Below are 11,815 nucleotides of genomic sequence, written 5' to 3' on the forward strand. Positions count from 1 at the left end.
TGAATTTGATCATCCATAAGCATTTTTGTCATTACTCTCTATGCTTCACACCACAAGTTATTTACTGCCCCATAATACATTTGGGATGTGCCTGTAAAGAGGAAGGCATTGTGACAGTTTGTTGGTGTAATTTTGTTCACATGAAGGTGTTCCAGAAAGTAACAGCAAAATGCTTGCTCATTGTTATATGTAAAAAAAATCCCTGCTTCTTTAAACAAGCTAGAGTCAAGCAAGGAAGTCAAGTATGCTGCAGCACGACAGGGGATGCCCAAGCTGTGTTTAGTAGTAAATCCTGTAATGTTCTCAGGACCTTTTCACACATGACAGAGAGGAAAACCCAGTGAATGGAGCAGGTCTGCAGAAATCTACTAGTCTACTAGACTGTGAAGCATGAAAATGATGCCTAATGAGTGAAAAAAGTCCTGATGAGCAATGTACCAACATAGCTTGACCAGTAAAATATTTTGTTTGGCTGATAAACTGAGTCAACATTTCTTCACCCTTGACAAGGAGCTATAACCAATCACGTTTCCTTGATGAGTGGACTTGTATCAAGCATGTTTTTTTAAGTGTACACTTCAAATCTCTTAGTTGTATACCTAAATTTTTTAAAGTGTATCTTGTAAAATGACCCTTACCCTTAGGTCTGAAAATGAAGGTGGCTGAGATTGAGCTTCGAACAGATGCCAAGGACAAAGTATTCCCAAGAATAAAGGAAACTGTTCGAGAAAGTACCATCAACTACCAAGTAAGGAAACTTTATTAATACTGCTCCTGCTTAACTTGAGAGTCTTTGTTTCATTCACAGTTGATCTAGCTGTACTAATTTATATATTTTACTACTAGTTAAATAATGCTACTAGTATTACTTAAGTGCCCAAAAAAAGAGGCACTGTGCAATTGTAAGATCTTGCCTGTAAGTGTACAATCTTAACAGGCAGACACATAAGGGGAAAGGAAGGTACACGGTGGTGGGGTGGAGATAGTAAGAAGAGACATTTTAGGAAGAGACACACCAAGTTAAGTTATCACATAAAGTTTGCTCATGTTTAATTTCACTAGCTCATGTGCTATTCTGAAAGGGTTGCTATCTCCGGGCTGACTAGGACATTTGTGGAAAGCTATAAAAAAACAGAAAAATGACTATTATATATTTAATAAGCCTGGGATAAAAATACCTAGATTCTAAAGGTTACAGGCTGCAACCCACTGAAGTCAACATCAAAACAGTTATTGGCACTTTCAGATGCCATACTAAAATTCACTTGTGAAGTTCTGAAATACAAATGTTAAAAAGTTAATGTTCACAACAAGGACTTCTTTATGCAGGGAACGGCCACAGGAGTAAAATCACTTGGACGGGGGTGGGCAGCAGAGTTCCAAACACGCCTGTTTCTGCTGCAAACGGGCTAAATAAAGTACTACAATTGTTCTTGGGGAATGTTCTCAAGATTAACCGCTTCCCAATTACCCTGTTTGCATTTGCAAATTTTCCATGTGTTTCAGTCTAATCACAGCCAAACCTTCTCAAGGGTCTATGACCTCAAGGAATGCAATGAATTTATTGCAATGTTTTTCAAACTAAAAATGGTTTGCTACTTCTGGCCCCCTCTGGAACAAATTCTTAAAAGGAAAAATGCTATTTTACCCAGAATTTCTACAGTACTATTTTAATCCTAATTAAGTCTAAAATCAAAAGTAACGCTTTTAAAATTACCTGTGAGGATCCTTTGAACTTGGTATAATGTACACACATTCCCGCTTGGTGAAAGTATTTTCTATCCAAGATTTCTGGGACTGCAAAATAAGGTATTTTGAGAGTCATACAAAGGCAGTGTTATAATTACAGAAATATGCCAGCAGTGTCTCACTGGATCAATAATTTGTGTTTAAAAATGATTGATACATACCTCCTTGCAACCCCTCCTTCCCTCTCCCCCGAATGAGTTCAAACATACAAGCTGCTCATCATGTTGCTCTGTATCACTCCTAGTAGATCTATTTATTTGGGGTACCTGCAGTTGAACCCTACCAAATCACCTTTTAAGTTTAAAACATGTTCACAGGGTATTTAAGAGAACACCTTCTACATGAACCCCACTGCCTATTAATATCATCGGGGGAGGTTTAGTGGCAACCCAAACATGGGCCTTCTCTAGGGTTGGCCTGAGGCTCTGGAACACACTCCCAAATTTATGTATTTGTTTATTTGATTTCTATATCTCCCTTTCAAAAATGGCTCAGGGAGGTTTACACAGAGAAATAGTAAATAAGATAGATCCCTGTCCCCCAAGGGCTGACAATCTAAAAGAAACATAAGATATACACCAGCAACAGTCACTGGAAATACTGTGCTGGGGGTGGATAGGGCCAGTTACTCTCCCCCTGCTAAATAAAGAGAATCACCACGTTAAAAGGCGCCTCTTTGCCAAGTTAGCAGGGGTTAATGAAATAAAACCAGAACCTCCCCATCAATGGTTGTCTTAAAACAACTTTTGAAAACACCTGTTTTATCAGGCTTTTGGGTCATGATGTTTTAAAGTTTTAGAATTTTATTTATGGTAATTTTAATCTGTTTATATGATTTTCAGGTTTTGGTTGTTTTTTGATTGGATTGTAAACTGCCCTGAGATTTTATATAGAGTGGTATATAAATGTGACAAACAAACAAACAAACAAACAAACATACTGACAATTCAGTAACTTAACTAGTCCATTTTGAAGAAATGCATGTGAAGTTTGAAAAGCAAACAAAAGATTTAAGAGACACTAAAAAGAACCATGAGTTAAAAGGAAGTTCTTAGAAGGCAGATTCTCTGTGCAAGAGGATGAGCAACACCCTGTGCTCCCACCACCACCAATGCCTCTCCTGAGAGCTAAGGGGCCATTCAAAACATAGGAAGCTGCCATATACGGAGTCAGACCACTGGTCTAATCTAGCTCAGTATTGACTTCACAGACTAGCAGCAGCTTCTTCAAGGTTGCAGGCAGGAATCTCTCTCAGCCCTATCTTGGAGATGCCTCCAGGGAGGGAACTGGGAACCTAGATGATCTTCCCAGAGCAGTTCCATCCCCTGAGGGGAATATCTTGCAGTGCTCACACTTCTAGTCTCCCTTTCATATGCAACCAGGGGGGACCCTGCTTAGCTAAGGGAACAGGTCATGCTTGCCACCACAAGACCAGCTCTTCTCGTCTTGTAATGAAGCTCTCCTGGTCTTGTAATGAAGCGAACAGGGTGGGCACATTTCTTTTTAAAAAGAGAAAAGAAAGAAAGAAGTGACAGCACTTTCTGTGAGTAGAGTTTTGAATAAGGTTTTGGGTGGAGGGTCCTCCAGGGTCTGCTCTGGAAAGGATGAGGCAAGAAGTTTCCCACCACAAGCTTCCTTGCACTTCTTTGGATACACGCATTTAACTTGTTACTCCCCCAGAGTGTTTTTTTAAATTCATTCATTCATATTTATAAACTGCATGATATGTGCATCGCTAGGTGGTGTACACAATTTAACACACAACAAATATAAAATAGAATAAAACAATTAACATAATTTCAAAGACTTAAAATGTTAAAACAATCTCATAGGATAAAAACAAATCATTTAAAATTAATTTAATGTAATTAATCTAAAGCCTGAGAAAACAAGAGTCTCTTGAGGATCTTCCTAAAAGCAAAGAGAGAAGGAGATGCTCTTATTTTGACAGGGAGCATATTCTCAAGCCCCAGGGCAACCACAGAGAAGGCCCGATCCCGGGTCACCACTAAACGAGCCAGTGGCAACTGTAACCAGACCTCTTGCTACTAAATTCTTAAAAACTTGATTTATTTCGAAGGACAATAATGTTAAGTTAATACTGTCGTTCAGGGAATCCCAACAGGGAGTACTGATATACCCCAGGGTTGGTTTAAGGGCTCCCGGGGAGTACTCAGAGCATTCCTGTCTCCCCATGCCGAGCCATGCTGTTTGTTCCACATCGGAGGATTTCAAGCTTGAAGCCAATGTGTCCACTACCGAAGGGGAGGGAGGAGGGTGAAGACCCTCCTCTTCGGCTCCTAACTGGCTGGGTGTATGTGCGGAAGCGCAGCATACCCCTCCCTTTAGCCTGACTGGCAGGCTTCAGAAAATTAGCACTGAGTACTCCCATTGAAATTAATTTATCAAGTAAACTTGTTCCATTAATTTCAGTCAGAGTCCTCATGAGTCTGGATGTAAGCCAGGATTTCCACATTCACTGCCAGTGACTGCAGCAAGCCTGTCTCGTAACGGCAACATTTAAATTGGTCTGTATGAGTATGTAGACACACACATACAAATCTCTATGGGGTACCTGAGCTGAAGGTTTGTGACAAAAAGGGTATACTTGTTTTACAAGGGTAGGAGTTACCTGCTTAAGTTGACAAAAAAATAATAATATAATGCAATGCAATGACTAGGTTTTTGTTTTAGAACACAAAAAACACAACTGTATAGTTCTCCAATAGTTATTTAGTAATCCCCCCCCAAGTGCTACCCCCTCTGAATGTTCAGACTGAAGGTTTTTGTTGATAACACATACCATGTATATTTGACAAAGAATGTTATCAGCTGAACATGAGCAACCTGCTAAATACTCACAATCTAACCCAGAAGTTGGTATGGAGAACATTTCAGAGTTATACCAGATATCTACGTTTGCCTAAACTAAGCACACACACCGCTTATTTGCTTTCAACCCTTCCACAGAAGGCACGTTCCATTGATCTCTTTGGGTGTCCTCTGAACCATCTTTTAATGTCGCGTTGAAATCATGTTGCCAACACAAACAGCCTGTGCTACAGACTACCACACAAAATTAGTTATTGTCACAATCTAAATGAGGAGCAAGATCTGTAACTACAAAATACCATAAGCAAGGTTTCTATGATAAGAATCTACAGAAGCAAATTAGTCATAAGTTTACAAAGTCAATTAACTCACCAAAAACCATTAAAAAGTATGACTGTTTTTGTTCAGCAGTGCTGTTTTTGTTCAGCAGTGCTTGATCCTGGACCAAGGATCAAAAGCACTCACTAGTACTTCCTACGGGCAGGAGGATATACAAAGAACAGCCTTATGAACCACCAAACAGAAGACTCCCTACTGACCTTTTCTCTGGGGCACCTAGCAGAAAAGAAGATCCATAGACAAACTAGTAGGGTTGTCACCTCTCCTGGTGGTGTGGAGAGCTAGTCTTACGGTAGAGAGCATTAATTGTCCCCTTTGCTAAGCAAGTTTTGCATGACTTACATTTGGATGGGTGACTACATATGAGTGCTGTCTGCTTTAAGATATTCCCCTTAGGGCAGGGATCCTCAACGTTGGGCCCCCAGATGTTAGTGGACTTCAAGTCCCATGATCCCAAACCCCAGTGGCCTTTGGTTGGGGATTATGGGAGTTGAAGTTCAATAACATCTGGGGGCCCAACGTTGAGGATCCCTGCCTTAGGGGACGGGGCCGCAGCTCAGTGGGAGAGCATCTGTTTGAGTGCAGAAGGTCACAGGTTCACTCCCTGGCAGCATCTCCAGCTAGGACTGCGATGGACTCCTGTCTGAAAACTTGGAGAGCTGCTACCAGTCAATGAAGACAATACTGAGCTAGATGGACCAATGGCCTGACTCAGTATAAATCAGCTCCCTATGTTCCTAGAGCAGGAAAAATATGGGTGCCAATCCTTTGTATGGCTCAGTTCTCCAAGTTAGTTCTAAGTTGGAACTGCACTAATTTTAAAAAATCTGTATGTTTATGTTCATCATCCAACCTCAAAGCCCCAAGATGGATAACACCACTGAAAATCAGAGCCTAGCATTGAGAGAGTATGTCTAATGAACAGGAGTATGGCCAAAAAAACCCCAAACAAACAAACAAACAAACACACACACACACACACCATGGAGTGAGCTTCAAAAGAACTGTGAGCAGATGGGAAATGGCTGCTAGAGCTGTTGCGCAAACACCTGCCCAAGAGTTCATAGCATCCTGCAAGAGGTGGTGTTCTATAGCAGGCCTCATGCTTCCACGCACATAAAAGAACATTTCTGGATTCTGTCCTACTTTTCTCATGCAACATTTTCTAGCACAAGACATAAGGCAGCCCTTCCATGCACAGAAGATGCTTTCAAATTCAACCCATGGAACGGCTAGTTTCAAGCCAGTCAGGCAGCAATGTGAATATGGAAGGCAGAAAGCCCACACTTGCTACCACCCACACATACTCCTCTATAACAGGGGTAGGCAACTTTGGCTCTCCAGCTGTTGTTGAACAGCCAATACATTGTGGCTGGGGCTGATGGGAGCTGTAGTTCAACAGCTGGAGTACCAAGGTTGCCTACCTCTGCTCTGTAACAGTCAAGCACAGATTTCTTATTCTATTCATGTAACAGAGTGCTTGTATTTACCATTTTATATAATGGAAGGGGGAAAATATTATTATTATTATTACATTTATATCCCGCTCTTCCTCCAAGGAGCCCAGAATGGTGTACTACATACTTGAGTTTCTCTTTCACAACAACCCTGTGAAGTAGGTTAGGCTGAGAGAAAAGTGACTGGCCCAGAGTCAACCAGCTAGTTTTATGGCTGAATGGGGATTTGAACTCGGGTCTCCCCGGTCCTAGTCCAGCATTCTAACCACTACACCACGCTGGCTCTCAGCAGTTTAGCAGTTCTACATCACAAAGTTCAGCAGTAACACATGTATTCAAAATAAAACAAGAAATTCCAGTACCAGCGTGATTTTTAGAAGTTCTGTCACAATATGGGGGTAAACCTAAATATAAAGAAGTAACTGCAACTTTAAGCATTCGGACGACACCACTATGGAAGTTCTAAAAGTTATATGGAAGGTTATTACATTTTACAATGTGGGGGGAGAACACATTGACCTCGCATATCCGCAGGTCAGGGATGGCCGGAAATGACAGTGGAGGTCATTTCCGGACGCCATTTTAGGACTTGGAGCCACAAAATGGCTCCCGTTTTAAAATAACGGGGGGGTGGAGTGAGAGCAGCAGATTTTGGGGCGTTTTGGAGCACAGTGCAACTGCAGGCGGAGGGAGCAGCAGAGACAGGTAGGACTGCTGCATAACACTGCAGTGCTGACTTAACAACAGAATTGGTTCTTCAGAGTTTTGGTACCAAATCTTTCCAACATGGACAGAGAGGCATCTTTCAACGTGGCGGTTCTCTCATCATTTAGCAGAGGGAGAGCAATCATTCCTATTCAGCCTAGCATAGGATTTCTCCAACGGCTGTTGCTTCCATTCTGTATGTGTGTTTTTAAGACTGAAAGCCCTTTGGGGACAGAGAACCATTTTCTCTTACCTTCTGCTATGTAAACTGCTTTGAAGCTTCATTGAGAAACATTCTATATTTTTAACAATATTCATATTAAGGAAAGGGGAACTTTCTTTGTGGCAATCATTTTCAAAGCAACACAGGGGTTAAGCATTGCTCCAAGTGATGTAAGGTAACTATATCACTCAATAAGGAAAAGTATTTTTATGAGATATGGCTCCCCAAAGTTTAAATGGCCAGCAAAAAATATTAAAACTCTTCGCAGTGATAGAAAATGAGGCAAACTTGCCACAAGTCAACTTGCGCTGACTACTTTAAAATGATGAGCATTAAACTGACTTCAACATCTTCAATAGACAAAATGTATCTAATGCAAAAAGAGATAAGACCACTGGAAGCTGCCTGTAACCTTGGAAAGCCACTGCCTGCTCAGTATCGTCTACTCTCCAAGGTTTGAGGCAGGAGTCTTTCCCAATCCTACTTGTATTGGAGATGTCAGGGAGCGAAGCTTGGGACCTTCTGCTCTACCACGAAGTTACGGCCCCATCCCCAGGGGAAATATCTTACTGCAGACAGCATTCACATGTAGTCACACATCCAAATGCAAACCCAGAGCCTGCTTAGCAGAGAGAACAATTCATGCTCACTTCCATAAGACTACCTCTTCTCCCTTATTAATGTCATTTATAAACATTACAAACTAAATTAATCTTCTAGAAGAGCAGCATCTGAGCTGAAAATGCGAATCTGAACAGACGCCCAGTCATTTATCAACTAGGAGTCACAGAACCAGTTACCATACCAGGAAGTGTACAAGACTTTCTAAACCTTATTCTCAAGAGGAAATTTAACAAAATTCGATAATGCTTAGTTGATGGTCTAGAATCCACATCTTTTTCTCCAAAAGCTGTATAAAAATATTCTATTTCTGTCTGAGAACAAACATTTATAACCCCATAAAATGGCAAGAGAATAGTTTCTTTTAAGAAAAATACCTGATCAAGATACAAGGTCCATCTCATTTTTTCTTTGCAGAAATCCATAGTGAACAACTACTTGCAGTCTCCTTGGAGGATCAATCTTATACCGCACAGTTTACTCTAATTTAAGGTTTTGGAGATGACAGGTTATAACAACATGCTACTGCTAAAGTACAGGATGAGATCAGACCTTTAAAATAATTTAACACTACATTGTAAGGATCATCTTATTATTGTATGTGAATGGAGAAAAGAATATTTTGAGAAGGTTCTACTTTCTAGTGACAGTACTAAGAGGGGAAAAACATTCGCTGTTAAAGGACATGGATTCCTCTGAATCAGTATCAGTTTTTATTACAGCCGTTGGCCAACCAAGAGATAAAATCAGAACAACAAATATAACTAATATACCCAGATAGTGACTAATAATTACACACACAATAAAACAGTATACAAGCAGATTCCTCTGGATCAATAAAAAACATCCACACATTTTGCCACATTTAACCATGGCATTATGTTTTGGTGATCAGTGCTTGAGTAAAAAACCTTTGCTATGCATGAATCACGGCCATTATGAGGCTGCCAAGAACTACAGCTGAAAGTACACCATGGCTGGAGCGCCAGCTGGAACCCACCCATGCTGTGGGATGACAGAAGTGAATCATGCCATGCGAGTGGGTGTCTGAACCAGACTGATGTAGGCGAGGGGGTGCCAGGCCTTGACAACTTTTCTTTAAATTTAGGAGCCAGAAAATGGGACAATTGACAGAATTACTGTCCCCTGCTATCTGGGCAGAGAAGCATCTTTCAAAGTGGTTTTTCATGTTAAGCGGGGCAGAGCAGGCGTCCCTATCCAGCCCCAGCACAGCATCCCTCCAGTAGCTTTTGCTGGTGTCTACCTTGCGTTTCTTTTTAGATTGTGAGCCCTTTGGCGACAGGGAATCATCTTCTCAGTCTTACTTTTCTATGAAAGCTGCTTTGAGAACTTTTGCTGAAAAGCAGTATATTAACAAACAACAATGTGGACTTAGTGACAGATGTGGGGCGGGGTGGGGGGGGAGGTAAACGGGCTTCTCTTTCTCCCCTTTACAAGTAACATACTTAACGCAGAAACAGGGCTGCCTGGGAAAAGAAGACTGTATTCAATAACTCTGCCTCTGAATACTGAGCATTTGTGCCAAACACCCCAGCAGGCTCATCTACTGGTCAGGCCACTCTGGTGTGAGCGCTGAACTGATTCATGGAACTATGTTCCACGTGGCCCGTTATTCAGGCATAGGGACATGTGAATGTTTGGGGTTTTTTAAATTCCTAATAAAACACGTGATGGCTTTTCATACACTCCCTCAAATGTTTATTTGGACACTTCCAATTGCTTTGGAAAAGCAATTTATAAACATTACAAACTAACTAAGGCGGCATCTTGTGATGGGCAAAGCAGCCACACAACCCCACCCATAAGCACGGTGGGTTGTGTGGCATCTGGTGCCAACTCTGAGGTGTCTTAGGAGAGCAGATGCTGCCTCTGTGCCTCTCTCTCCGCCTCTGCATCACTACTCACAGCTAGGCAAAGAGGCTCAGTCCAACAACAGAAGCAGAAGACAAAAGGAGGAGGCTTTCAGTAGTCTGGTTACAAGGAGAAGAACAAAACACCAACATCGAAAAAAGGGTCCTTTCCTACAATCCGTGAAATCCTATGTATATTCATTCAGAAAAAGACTCCCTCTATTGAATGAGGGAATTCCCAAGGTGGCGTGCACAGGATTTTAGCCAGTGTTGATGATCCATAGGCTGCCAGCCATCTGCCCTCTGACACAGTGCAAAATGAGAATTTCAGCTTCCCTGACCCTGTGAAGGGAGGCTGTGATCTCAGAAGAAATGGAGACAATGAGCTGCAAGAGAAACAAAAGCCTCTGGCTGGACCTTTTTTAAAAACTTGCAACTGGGACAAATTAGGGCGAATTCAGACGCTACTCTTCTTCAGCACCCCACATCCAAGTCCCAACCTCTATGTGCAAGAGGATGAAGAGCAGGCTTCCGGCTCACACTCGGCCTTTCACTTGCCCCGTAGAGGGGGAGCAAAGAAGGGAATGAGTGCCCCCAGGAGATCACACATGCATGGGAATGCAAGTTTCCTGGATCCTGCAATACAGAATTTGTGTAATAGGATGTCTGTGGCACCAAAGAGAACAGAAGCGTCAAGCCCAAGGAGCTAAACTGGTCCCCGCCTCTCTCCTCACATTCTAGGGCACAACTTTTGCTCCCTAGAGCACAACTTTTGCTCCCCTGCAGATGTTGGACTACAACTCCCGTCATCCCTACTGGCCACTGTGGCTAGGGGTGAGGGGAACTGTAGTCCAGCCACAGCTGAAGGGCACGTAGTTGTGGCCAGAAACACAGAAAAAGAGCTCAGGGGCACACCGTGGAAGAAAAATGGAGCTCCCATAATTACACGGGCTGAACAGCTGCCGTGCCGTGCTTGGGGTCTCAAACTACTATGTCTTTCAGACACGCAAGGTTTAATTACCCCGGCTCCACATCAACTTGCAACTTTAAAAGTATGGTGCGCATGCAGAGGTCTCAAGCACGTTAGCAATACTTTTTTTCTACATATATCAAAGTAAAATTCCCCTGTCTACTTAAACAGACACACACACGCAACACAGGCAGACAAAACACTCCTCACTGTTCAAACTCTGGCTCCTAACTAGCTGCAACTGGAACTCAACGAGACTTCTGATTATGCATGCTTACCCTGCAAGTGAGCTTTGGGGTGTAGCGTTTTACTCAAAATGCACTCCACTAAGCAGCCAGTGTGGTGCAGTGGTTAGAGTGTTGGACTAGGACCAGGGAGACCCGAGTCCAAATCCCCAGCCAGCCATGAAATTCTCCCTCAGTCCAGAGGAGTGTATCCCCAAGGATGGGTTGTGCCTCCCGCTTGCTCAGAGACTTGCTCAATCAAAAGACGACACATCGAGCCTAGTGGGAGGGATCAACCCCTCAGGCTCCAGTCTTCACCCAACAGGAGCTGTTTTCTTTCCTGCTCAGTTGGTGCTTTGCACTGTAGGCCAGAGAGAGTGTCTTCTTCCTGGCCGTCTTTCCCTTGGTCCTCCACAGCCGTGAGTTAGGGAGACAGTGAAGGGAGACAGTGAGCACTGGCTGTCCTACGAGCTTTTGGGTCGCTCTTACTGTGAGCCGCCTCTACCATGGCCGCACAGCAGGCAGTGTGGAGAGAGAGGTGTCTTCTCCCTCTCTCCGAGGACTCGGTGGCCACCTCAATGTTTGATGAGGCATGGGCAAGGGCAACAGTGTCTGCTTCCGCCACCCACACCGAATGCCTGGCAGGGGATCGATCCCTCCGCAAAGCTAAAAAAGCAGCAGGGAAAGCCGCGGGCAGAAGCAATCTACCCAAGAAGCGGCCTCACCTCAGCGCCAGCCTGGCACTTCCGGAGGTCGGCAGCTCAGCCGTTTCCCTCCCAGCGCAGCCTCCACAGCAGTCTTCCCCGCTTGCATCAGTAAACCCC

At 43.1% G+C, this 11,815-nt stretch overlaps 1 protein-coding gene across 2 annotated transcripts in view; it reads right to left on the reverse strand.

The window, feature by feature from the left end:
* Positions 1-8,381, reverse strand: part of TRPM7 (transient receptor potential cation channel subfamily M member 7) — a 63,529-nt gene extending 55,148 nt beyond the window's left edge. For both annotated transcript variants that reach the window (XM_053272548.1, XM_053272549.1), the window contains exons 1-2: positions 8,304-8,381; positions 1,718-1,797 (exon numbers count right to left, since the gene is read on the reverse strand). In XM_053272548.1, coding sequence (XP_053128523.1) covers positions 1,718-1,797; positions 8,304-8,351 — 128 coding nt within the window. In that variant the 5' untranslated portion in view covers positions 8,352-8,381. The remainder of the gene's footprint in view (positions 1-1,717; positions 1,798-8,303) is intronic.
* Positions 8,382-11,815: the final 3,434 nt, after the last annotated feature.

The sequence above is a fragment of the Hemicordylus capensis genome, chromosome 10 (genome assembly GCF_027244095.1).
Source record: "Hemicordylus capensis ecotype Gifberg chromosome 10, rHemCap1.1.pri, whole genome shotgun sequence".
Lineage (NCBI taxonomy): Eukaryota > Metazoa > Chordata > Lepidosauria > Squamata > Cordylidae > Hemicordylus > Hemicordylus capensis.